General features: G+C 37.3%; 1 protein-coding gene across 7 annotated transcripts in view; it reads left to right on the forward strand.

Annotated features, from left to right (window-relative positions):
- INPP4B (inositol polyphosphate-4-phosphatase type II B) overlaps positions 1 to 12,642 on the forward strand; it is a 370,109-nt gene that overhangs the window by 323,941 nt on the left and 33,526 nt on the right. The window contains exon 26 of one of the 7 annotated variants that reach the window (XM_072862439.1): positions 3,793 to 9,130. The exons of 5 other annotated variants lie outside the window; for them this stretch is intronic. In XM_072862439.1, coding sequence (XP_072718540.1) covers positions 3,793 to 3,925 — 133 coding nt within the window. In that variant the 3' untranslated portion in view covers positions 3,926 to 9,130. Of the gene's footprint in view, positions 1 to 3,792; positions 9,131 to 12,642 lie in introns of those variants that run through there. One more of the 7 variants, XM_072862440.1, reaches the window with a different exon arrangement.

Here is a 12,642-nt window from a genome sequence, read left to right on the forward strand (position 1 = left end):
TAGAAATACATGATAAAAGAGAAAATTAACAAAGAAAGAGCAATGCATTTAGTCCTCACAACTGATCACAAATGGTAACGTTATCACTGTGAGAAGAAGAGGAAGGAAGTTCTGGGGGTGGACCCTATGACAAAGGCGTTACCTGGAGTGGTCTGATACAGAACACAGAATTATTTATTTCAGTGCAAGTGTTGTGGTTTAACCCCAGTCGGCAGCTAAGCACCACACAGCCGCTCGCTCACCCTCCCCCCTCCCAGGGGGATGGGGAAGAGAATCAGAAAAGCACAAGTAAGAAAACTCATGGGCTGAGATAAGAACAGTTTAATAATTGAAATAAAATAATAATAACAACAATAATAATAAAAAATGGTAATGAAAAGGAAAATAATGAGAGAGAAAGAGAGGAACAAAACCCAGGGAAAACAAAAAAAAAATGCTCACCACCCGCTGACCAACGCCCAGCCCGTCCCCAAGCAGCAATCGCTGCTCCCCAGCCAACTCCCCCAGTTTCTATACTGAGCATGACACCACATGGTATGGACTAGCCCTTGGGCCAGTTTGGCTGTGCCCCTCCCCAGCTTCTTGTGCACCCAGCAGAGCATGGGAAGTCGAAAAGTCCTTGACCAGTGTAAGCACCACTTAGCAACAACTAAAACATCAGTGTGCTATCAACATTATTCTCATCCTAAATCCAAAAGACAGCCCTATACCAGCTACTAGGAAGAAAATTAACTCTATCCCAGCTGAAACCAGGACAGTAAGCCACAGTGTTGGCAAAGTCAGGCATAGCATACAGTTAGCTTTGTTCCTTGACAGTTTCTGAGAGGATTTTGTCTAAAATACTGTTTGAGTTCTGTCCAAGTTCTATCCGCAGACACTTGAAAACTGTAGACCAAAAGCAGCAGACATACTGACACCAGTAATTGCTTTGGCCTAGATTCAAATATTGGGGATTTTATTTTTTTATCTTTTATTTTGCTGTTTAAAATAGTGTGGGTTGTCCTCTTTATTAGTGTAACATACAGAATGAATGTTCAAAGCAAAGAAAGAAATTAAGAACTTATTATGGAAGGCTTCTTTAAAAGGAAAATTGTGGAAGGAATGGTTTAGATCAGCCCCTTTCCTAGGATCCCACCTGTAAATGCCGTTCTTGCACCTCTCTTGCAATCCAAGCTAAAGAAACTCAACATTGCCTTTTAACACACAAGTCAGAAGGGCAGGCTTTCTGTAAGACAAAGTGACTGCTGCTGTTTTCGATGTACCCTTCTCATTTTACCTGGGGCTGTGTGATATTACCTTTACTGTCCTACAGCCTCTTTATGGTCTGCTAGCATTTTCTTTCTTGAAAAAACAACATACTTGGGACATGCGCTTCTGAAAAAGCACTGGGTTGTAATCTGATATATTTGGATATTCTTAAGTCCACAGAGAAAAATGGCGAGTTATCTTTTCATCCGCACATATTCACAGTAAATAGAAAAATAAAAATCTTATCAGTCCTTACTGCCCAAAGGAAGTCCATAAACAGGACTCCTGAGTGTATGCAAATAAAGTTAAGTTCAGAGAGATTGAAGAGGTATAGTTGAAGTATGCATAATTCTACTTGTAGAGAAGCTACCAAGACTATAATAGAAAAGATTGGCAGTGATTTGAAAGTATCCCTGCTGCTCTGGTAGGAAAGTGACTGCGCAACTTATGGTGTTTCAGTAGAACTTCGCTGTAAGCAGATTAGTTCCTAGCTCAGTTGACTGAACAAGGTGCAAGGTAATTTTCTTACAGGAATGTAGGTGTGAGCCTTTAAATAAAAAGAACTGCTGTTGACTTCAAAACTGAGTCAGCAGCACTGATGGATTTTTGAAGTCAATTTGCCATCAGTTAAAACTATTTTGGAATAGTTGTTAATTCTTTCAAAAAAGAGCATGTGCCCTTTCTATTTCTGCCTATATATTTCCTGATAGAAAGTGAAGCAGGACTGAAAAACCTGTGAACACCATGGAGACACTATTTTGTTAGTGTTGCATTGTGACATATTTGTGATCTTTTTTCTTTGCTTCCTTAACTATTTTTTTAACTTCCTTATTTCATTTCTGTTCGGTGTGTGTGTTCATTTTAGTGATAGTATAGTTCATCTCATAAGTTATTTAATGTTAACTTGTGAATACCACTCTGAGGCACCTAGCAGGCTTAATAACATATTAGCCACCTAGTCATCACGCTTCCCAGGTCAGCTGTAGAACACAATAAATATATTGGAAGTACTTAGCATAAATCTATTTCATCAAAATGACTATATCGTTTCTCTTTGTCAAAATACCTACATGTTGGCTTTCTTTGCTGTTTAAATGCTCTTCTATTTGTTCCTAACTTCCCCTGTTTAACAGCAGACAAACCCAGGGAGCACTGAATGAATCGGATGATCCCGAAACAGGCTGTCTAACTGATAACAAGCCAACTTCTCGACACTTCTATCCTGTCGCCTTGCTGCTTGTCAGCTCACACTTGCTGGTTGTGTGGCTTATTTTAAGTCTTGCTTTGCTATTAGCCAAATATCAATAAACTTCACTTGCGTTCCTTTCTTTTCTACAAACAGCAACAAACTAACTTCAGAAAAAGGAATTATGCTGTAATATTTCTACAATCTCAGACCCCAAGGATTTGTCTTTAAGATACAAATGTCTGAAATGTACTATGTTTTTGTTATTTTTTCTGAACTCTAAGAAGTATACTATGCATTGAGTGAGTTGATTTGCTCTTTCTGTTCATGGTAAAGCTTTCCCACTGTAATTAGCTCAAAGAAAGCCCACTTACAATGCTGTCACTGTATACAAGAAAATGTGGAATCCTGAATGCTTGAACCCCTCTTTCCCGAGTAATTAGTCTGACAAAAAAAAATTAAAAATGAATTTGCACAACACAAACTAACCCCTAGACAAATACTACAGGGCGGTGGTTTGTGAGACTTAACTTTCATTGTGTTATTTTCATTGTTATTAGCTGATGGGATCTTTTTTGTTTAACAAATGATTATTACTTTGCTACAACTAACCCTTTTCTGTCACGTAACTAAATGGAATAGAGTAAGTTCTGTTTTGTAAAGAAATTAACCTGTTTGTAGTTGTTGCTTTAGTTGCTTTTGCTTTCAAGACACTTTTATATTCTTTTTAACAAAGTCCTGTTTATGTCTTGATGCACCACTTTGGCACTTGTGACTTTTGTACTGTATGTGAACAAACATCCTTCCTTTATAAAGCAGAGAGTTGGATTGGGCTGTTTGAAAAGCCATTCTCTTTTTCTTTTTTTTTTTTTTTCATTGCAAAGCCGAACATACGGGAAATGAAGCAGAGATGAAACTTTCCTTCAGAAATCTCTAGGGCCAGACTTAATAAAATGCCTTATTCCTAGAATACGCATTTTTAGGGCAACGTGTACTCTCACATATGTAGTAAACAATTTGCAAAAAGTATGAGAAGATTTAAAAGGCAAATATATTTCTGGAATTAGAACAAAATGTATCATTAAAGTATTTAAAATTTTTTTACTAAACTTTAAACCTCAAGGGCAAATATACTGGGGGAAGAAATCTTATCACCTGTTTCTGAGGGCAATAACTGTACTGGGCCTGGCCTTGGATTTAATTTTGTAAGATGTATCATCACTTGTGGAAAACAAAAATGTAGAGTTGAATCTTTGTTATTTTTACTTCAACTGTTGCTGAAACTCTGCAATGAACAAATAAAGCATATTTATTTATTCTGTGTTTCATGAAGTTGTACTTTTTCCCCCTTTCACTAGAGAAGGATGCCGCATAGAGAATGTACTGAAGAATGTCAAATGCAGAAAGTATGCATTCAACATGATACAGCTGATGGCTTTCCCAAAGTACTACAGACCTCCAGAAGGGACATATGGAAAAGCTGACACCTAAGTTTAACAAAAATGTAATCAGGAACATACATCACGCTAATTAGTGAATATAAAGTCACTGTTTATGACTTATTAATTGGGAATGTGTAACCAGTTGAGGTGTTATTTTTATCAGGTTTTATAATTTTACATTAAAATAACTCCAGTTAGTCATTATGAAATAAAATCATGAAAAAGCAATGGACTGAATATTCTCAAAACCAAATATATTCAACTTTTCTTTGTGAAGTTGAAGTTTAGTATGACTCATAAGCCAGAGTTTTTTGGGTCGTTTGATCGAAGATTAAAAAGGGAAATGTCATTTGCTATAGGAACTGAGGTTAGCAATCTGGAAGGTGGCATTCTGACTCTGAACCAAAACCTGAGATTTGATCTAAGGAGCCTCTTCTACTGGAAATAGTGTTTTCTGGAACCAGCATAGCACCAAGGTCCTGATCACTAATGATTAAATCCTTCACAGAAGTGTTTATGAAAGATACTAATGTTAATACCTGGGCTAAATATAATTTTGGTAATTACATTTAGCTTCTTTATATAAGCATGGTAACTTCATAATATGTGTTTAGTAATTACGGCCTGTAATTTCAGTAATTCCATTCTGATTCCTTGCAGTTCATTTTGATGTATCATTCTTGGCTTTCTGTACCAGAGCCAAATACCATTTATTTCACTTTCACATAAATCACACTGAAATCAGGGGGATTAATTCTTCAAGTAAGGTGACCTGAATTTGACCTATCATGTTCCCGTTTACTGTAAACCTTTAAAACTAAATTTTCTTTAGTGGTAGGGAAAATGAGTTGTATATACAGGAGCTAATGTATCTTTAGGCTATAAAAACATGTATGTTTTTACAGAGCCTAAGATAAATGTTATAATTATGAGTAACCTGCTGCACTAGGACCAGTTAGCCACTGCAGCTGATTTATATCAATGCTGCATGTAGACACTCTAGGATGAAGAACTATCAGCTTTAGAAATGAATGTTAATGCTTCTGCCAGCATGTGTTAGTCCTGAAATTTGTCTTGCAAAGAACATTTGTGTTTTCTAATTGTATCTATTTATTGCCTTCTTCTGCCTCCCAGAGAGAAATACAATTAAAAAACCCCAAATATTCACTGGTTACTGACCTTTATGTAATGCATTCATTTTGAGAAAAAAATATCTAGAGCAGAAGTGTGAGAATTTTATCCTAATGAAACTGCACTGGGAATTTGAGCATCTGTAGGAAATTGTAATTGCCATGGATAAAGAAGTTAACGTTTGCTTGCTCCTATGGAAGTCAAAGAAATCTTGATGAACCGTGAGTTATAATTTGTTCTTTTTAATCCACTAATGCCCATTACTGGGTATAAATCCGTAACCATACTAGTAAAAATACATATTGAAGAGCCTGATTCTATAAACTCTAATTGGGTAATTACATGGAAATTATCTATTGTGTGAATAAAATTAAACCCATCTTGTATATTTGCAAGATCAGGCTTTGGGGCTTGTAGGAGAACATCAGGAGGAGATCCTTGTTCCAATATTCATTGACTTCAGTGAAGGCAGGAATTCACCTATACAATATATTTACCTAACTAATTGGAACTTTTTTCCAAAGTAAAGTAGGTCATTTAAATGGTGTTTTGGTGCATTTGTTGTTTATTTCTATTATATAATGTGCTATCATCAATGACTTCTTTGTTCTTCTGGGATGTATTACTTCAACAATAGATGTCAGAAGAGTTGGCATTGCATCACAGATAAGCTCACACAGATGAGAATATAATGCCTTGATTTTTTCCTGTCATGTACCAGTAGAAATGGGCACTACTCATTGGGGGAGTGGACATGTGCATAAATTTGTGTTTGGGTCTTTAACATAGCTGATCTGTACAAAACTTTTTTTGTGGATTTATGGAACATAGATCTTCCTAGGAAAGTAATGTTTTGTTCTGTCACACTGCAGCACTAGCCCTCACTATCTGCCACGTTTATTATTATCTTAAAAAACCCCTACATGTACAGTTTAGAAATAGTGATAAATTCCTCATGCACCTCTGAAATAATCCCGCAGATGTACAATAGTGAATGCTGGCCTTCCTACAGTAATTCTGAAACAATCTGTAAAAGTCTGTATGGGGATGGTATTCACTGGTGGGTACTATAGGTTCCTACAGTTCTTTATCTTAGTCCCGTGGGCATTCTGTCAAGTTCAAAATACGAAATTCTATCGATTTCCTTCTTATCAGGAAAATAGTCTTTCAAGATCTCACCTCAGCATTTTAGTCCCACTTGGGTTCTAAATTGCCATCGTGACTATCATGTTACTTTTATATTTAAGATGTTTTCCACATTGAAGCCACGTTTTTGGAGGGGGGGAAAAAGAAAAAGAAGGCATTGGATTACTGTCTTTTTTGTTTTAACAGCCACTCCCAGTATGTTCTTGTGAAATTAAATAATCGGTTATTTGTTAAAGATAATTAAGAAAAAAAAACCCACAGCAGTGTACTGCAGTGAAACTTCATTGGGCTTGGGCCATTACAGAAGAGTAGGCTGGGTTTTGTGCTAAATAAGGCTGAACTTTTTCAAGCCGATTTTTTGATTGGAACATCTTTTTGTAGGTCACAAGACCCTTGTAAAACCTGCTGACGTGGTTCCAGATCTCCTAGGAGAGCCTCGTTGCTTCAGTACTGAAACAGGCTCAGAGGTTTCCTTGTTTGGTCATTGCCTGCTGTGGGCTACTGCCGTCCATATAGGCAAAGGCCGTGTCATCAAAACTGAGTTGTCAGCTAAGCATGGATTCAAAACTGGTGGTTTTTCTGGTTTGCCTTTTATGAAGAAACAAAGGGGGTTTTGCTGCAGGTTGATAGTTATGTTACTTGGAGTACATTTACTCTTTGTAGAAGCTGCTTCAAGCCCTGTGCATTGTTTGAATGCCTAACAGAGGAGTTAAATCATCCCTGAGGTCTTGTATATAGCCTTGTAGTTCACTGTGAATGTCAGAGGAGTAAAATTAAGCAAATTAATTTTTATGAGCAAGCCACACCATTTGTTTAGCAACGTGTTAAGGGAAACATACTGATCTTGGTGGCAGATTCATAGAAAATGTTCCGTATCTGCTCTCTTAAAACTTTTGTAAGGTATAAAATAATCTGCTTTGAGGGGAGGGCAGGTCTCAAGGGCTAGAAGATGAACATTCAAAAATATATCTGGCATCTAAAGCCAAATCCTGTCTTACTCACAGAAGATGATATTTGTAGAAATAAGGTCATCAGGATCTGCCTCAAGGAATCCTGAAATAAGGGCTTCTAGCTTTGAATATTTGTACAATGTGTTACATGCTTATATGGAGGTTTTGTACCACAGACTAGTGTCTAAATAGAGACCTAGTATAAAATGCTTAAAAAAATAAGGGAAGGAAAGTTAAAGTAATTTTTTCTCAGAGATGATTGTAATACTGTTATAATACATAACATGTATAAGCCTGGCATTATTAAGTAGGCAGGTCTTTTTTTCTGAAGTCTTCTTTTGGGGAATTTAAAATATGTTCTTGTTAATGTTTATGCTTTGGCTTTTATGGAGCAATTAGGAAACAGAAATTTTTAATTATGTTATCTGGTTTTTGTCTATGTGAAACTGTATTTTGATGGAGTACTAGCAATGTATGTGTTATAAAGAACCAATAATTTAGGAGGACAGCTGAAGCAAAATATTAACTGAGAAAGAGCCTTAATGAAGTCCTTTGCAATGTTAATTTTTGTACTGTATGAATTTTGGCATTACATAACTGAAATAAGGAAATTAACAAACACGTCCTGTGTCTAAATCAATCAGTCCTGACGAAAACTCACTTATTTGCGGTGAAATAAAATGTAATGGTATTCTAAATCATCACTAGTAATTTAGGTGTAAAGAAGTACAACATATCATTTTGAAGGCGACTGTATAATATGCCTATTATGAGCTTCAGAAAATAAGCTTATTTTTATTTCTAGTTTAAACACAAGTTCCAGGAAATCCTATGGTCCACTTAGCAAAAGCAGAAAATGCACTGAACATCAACCGGTGTAATAAAGAAAGAAATCGCATTAAAAACTATGCAGCAAAATTACTTGTGTGAATTAATGTATGTAATCAGTTAACAGTCTTAAACGTATATTGTGTCAGTTGGCTATGTTGTAAACTTGAAATCATTGGTATCTATATTTATGCTTTTTTTTATTGTAAAGAAGTGTGCTGTACAGGCAATGCCATGAGACATGAATTTGCATCTTGCTTTTCATTTACTTGCAGCTTAAAAGCAGATGTTTACAATCAAAGTGCTTTAAAATAATTTACTGTTCTTCAAAACACAAACTTACCTTGTAAATTGCATGTTTAAAAAAAAAAAGAACCATACAAATGCTTTTTTAAAAGCAAAAAAGAAAAAAAAAAAGAAAAATCCCAGACTTCAGTCTCTAGAACATTGGCTTTTTCCTTAGTCACACAACACATCGACTGTTGTGTTGCCAGCGCATTCAGCTTACACTCTGCAGCACTCAAACATTTATTTGCTCTTTCTCTCACAGCATCTACTGAATAAGTAATATAGCAATGAATATCACCATGATACTCATGATCTAAGATGAAAAACTTGCATTTGCTCAAATAAACAAACTTAATATTTCAGAATAAATAAAATAGAAGATACTTGTGAACCAATGTATTCCAAAGAGCTGAAACATAAAGCATGGGGTTTGTGTGCTGACAGGGAGAAAGAGTTATGGTAGGAATCTGACTGTGATAAGAGAGCGCCCTGGATCCGTGGGGTTTGGAGTGGTGAGATTTGGACCACACTGCTCTCACTTACATCTCTAACTATTGGCAGTGGTGTTTTGTACTCTTTCCATGCATGCAAAGTACTTTAAAAGTTTTCAGCACTTTGGTTTTGTTTGTGAATGGACTGACTTTAAAATTTCTAAAATCCCAAGTTACTTTGGTACTTGTTTTCATTTTGTGTAGCTGTTTCTTGTAATGTTCCTGTCTCACACTCTGGAGCACATGGGGCTACGTATAAGTAACATTAACAGGACTTCAGTCCATAGTGTGTGTTTGTTCAGAGAAATGAAGCACAACTATAACAATTCAGCTCTTTTTATATTTCAGGATTTAGCATTTTTGTTTCATTGCTGTCTGTAAGCCATGTCCATTGTACACTGTGTGTATATTTTTATTTAAATAAATGTGATGTCTATTTTTTATGTTTCTGACTTTTTTGTTTGTTGTTTGTTACTCATTTTTCATTTTCATTACGGTGAGGTTGCCCAGAGGGCAGATTGTGGATGATGCTGAGAGTGGGTTCCCTCCTAAAGGAGGCGGTGGAAGCCCACTCACAGGTCTCATCACTGCTAGGAGCAAGTATTTAAGAAAAGCTCTGATACAACAGTAAAAACTCTGCAATGACCATAAATTAATTGTTCCTAGTCTTACTACAACTTTCATCTCAGAACCAGGTGGGTCCTGCATTTTCTAATTAAAAACAAATGAAACGTTCACATACCCCTAAGGAAACCCCTTTCACATAACTGTGATGTAGAGAGTTATTCAGTGTAACAGAGGGCTGTTAGACCGAAGACTATTAAAAAGGCGACATGACATGCTTTGGCTGGTACTTTATCTTCACCATCTTAATGCTGGATTCTTGACCTTGGGAAATACATAAGGGTTGCTTCTGTGCTTTTTTTTTTTTGAGCTGTTGTTGATAACTAGATTTATTATATGATCTGTTGTCACAGTGAAAGGTAAGTTCTCCATGGTTGGCTGAAATGTAGCAAATAGACCTTCTTTTGCGGTAAATAATAAAATGTGGCTCACCTTCTGGATTATTAGTGCTATGATTAGAAGCTTGTTGCATAATTTACTTTCTCTACTTATGTGTTAGTATGTTTAGCTGTTTTACTGTGATATATTCAGTGAGATGTTAATTACCTGCAAGGTTCTTTATAACCTTTAGAAAGCACCAGGAACTAATGGTTATTATGGAAATAAGTTATGAAGCTGTTAGCATTAAGCCTAGGAATTTTGTCTCTTACAAATAAAAGTGACAGTCTTTAAAAAATACTTTGTCTCACTTTGTATGTTTACGGATTTTATCTTCCATGTCAACTGGGAACCACTTTTTTCTCATGACAATTTAAGAGAGAAAAGGAGAAAGAACCTACAACTGTAATGAGATGATAGAGGAGTATGATAGTAGATATACGTTTTCACCAATTCTCTTTCCAAAGTTACTTTGGGGCCTGTTTGAGTAGAAGTATGACCTGATGATTCTGAACCATAGTCTGCAGTGGTCTGCACTGGGCTGTTCATTGTTGGCACTGAGAATACATGTACACAAACGCTGCTTCTGCTAGGCAAGTCAGTGGGCGCTCTCCTGTGCACTTAGTGTTGAGTCTTGTATGGATCACAGTCTTTAGTAGTTCTGTGACAACTACTGTTAATGGAATTAAGGGCAATAAGGTTCTGGATGCAAGCTGGATGGCATGCTGCTTGCTTTGCTCAAATAAACAGACCCTCTGCATTTCTGTGTAGGCTGTCCAAGTACAGTCCTAACCCAGTACATAAAGGAGATGTACACTTGCTCTGCTGCAGGGAAGATTTTTGGCATTGTTAGTGGAGATGATGTAAACTGCTTCTAAATAAACTGGGATAAGAAGTTGAATTTGAAGAGTAGCTGAGATTGTTTTCATGTGTGTATATATATGTATACATGTGCATATTATATATACACTTGCATATTTTTGATATACTGTAGGATGGGAAAAGGCAGTTAAATAAGATCAATTTAAAAATTGAGCTTGTTATATTTCTAGCAGTTGAATACAGTTTTGCTATTGGAAGTGTTGCACAAAAGATAGGTTCACCTGAACAAAGCTTTAGCAGGGCCTGTAGTATGCCTGGTGGCATATGTTGACTCTAATAGTAAAAATTACTTCTGGGGAAAAAAACAAAAGGAGAGAGAGAAAAGGGAAAGGGAAGATGTTTCCCAGCGGCTCTCATTGAGGGCTGTTTCCCAGACTGAGTCTGCCATTCCTGTCAGGACTCCTAAGAGCCCAAGCCTTGGCTCGTTATTCCTGCTCATAACGCTGTTGGCACTGACCAAAGTGGGCCTCGATCAGGGCAGTTCTGTCTGCTGACAGGTTGTGAGGCTTTGTGCGCGCATGTGTTTCAGTCTCTAATGAAAACCAAAGGCTACAGCTGAGGGGCAGGAAGAGGGGGAAGGAAGGGGTGAATTCAGCGCCAGTGGCAATCAGTTCCCCAGAGAGCCTGCCGTAACAGTACGGGGCTGCAGGTGCAAGGCTGTGAGAATAACGGCATAAGAACAAGGGAATAATACTGCTGTGTTCGTTTTATCTTTCCCCAGCAAAGTCCACACGGATATCCATTTTTCATGCAAGAATAATTTGTGACTGCTGTAATTTACAGGACAAAGCAGTTTAAACTGCTGACTTGAACAGAATTAGAACAACTGTCACATATAAGCACTGATTGCCACAGCAGAATTTGCCCCTTGGGTGATATCACTCCTTAGAGATTTTCTTTCAGTGTAAAGCTTGACATATTTTGAAACAGATAAAAGTTTTTAAGGTCTGATCCTGAAGTCATTATTCACAAGCGAAGGATCAGAAATGGGGCACTTCAGGTGAGAAACTAACTCCAAGGACTAGATTTTGAGAGAGGCTTCAGAAGCACTCACATTCCTGGACTTTGGTTCAGAACTGTGAATGGCAAAAACATTTTGTTTGTACAAGGCCCCACACAAGAAGAGCTTGTTCATGGTCATGGTCTGTGAATACTCTTTTAGTACACATGAAAGTTGATGGCAGTTTCCTGCAAATTATTATAATAAATAGATAACTCTCTAATGAACTTGCACACAGGAGCAAATATATGGCCTTAACACAGTCTCTTTAGAAGGGATATGTGCAGTAAAATATTCAAAAGCATCTGAATGGGGCCTCATTTTGTTAGTAAGACATAGGTTTCCAATCTGTTTGGGCACTGATCAAAGGAAAAAATACATCGCATAAATAACAGCATAATTCTGTTTTCCCTGGTGCTACTTAAGTCAGGGTAGGGTAAATCAAGGTAGATTCTCAACATTTTCTATTTTAATTTAGTTTCTCTCTGGTACGGCGGATGGTAAGGGAAAGTCTAGAGAAGCCCAAGTTAATGAAAAATCATAGCCTGGCCCTTAGTATTTTTCAAACAAGACCAGAATATCAGGAAATAGCGCCAAAGGATGTGTCAGAAGAATGTTCATAAATTGGGTCACCTGGCTTGGTTCTGTTTCCAGGTGGCAACTTAGAGTCTTTGTGTCAAAGATGAGACTGATGTTAATGTGTGACACACACAGGACTGGTTTCCAGCAACCAAATTCTGCTGCCTGCCCTGTAATATGGCAGCTCTCAGCCAGGCTCAACTGGAGCTCAGTAATCCCAAAAGAAACTTCTCAATAAATCCCAGCCTTCTTACCACTCAGTCCCATGCATGATGTTTCAGTGTTGGGGAGCAATGGGCAAGCACAACCACCCCCCCACCCCGACAGTGCACCATGGCACCTGGATTCTCATTAAGTATAGCAACCGCATGGCGAGATAGTTATGTGAGGGAATTCAGAGTTAAGTTTAGGGCATGTATATCAAACACCTGGCAGATAAACAGATGTAGTAAAATCGGGGAGCAAAGAG

Source organism: Ciconia boyciana, chromosome 5 (genome assembly GCF_034638445.1).
Source record: "Ciconia boyciana chromosome 5, ASM3463844v1, whole genome shotgun sequence".
Classification (NCBI taxonomy): Eukaryota; Metazoa; Chordata; class Aves; order Ciconiiformes; family Ciconiidae; genus Ciconia; species Ciconia boyciana.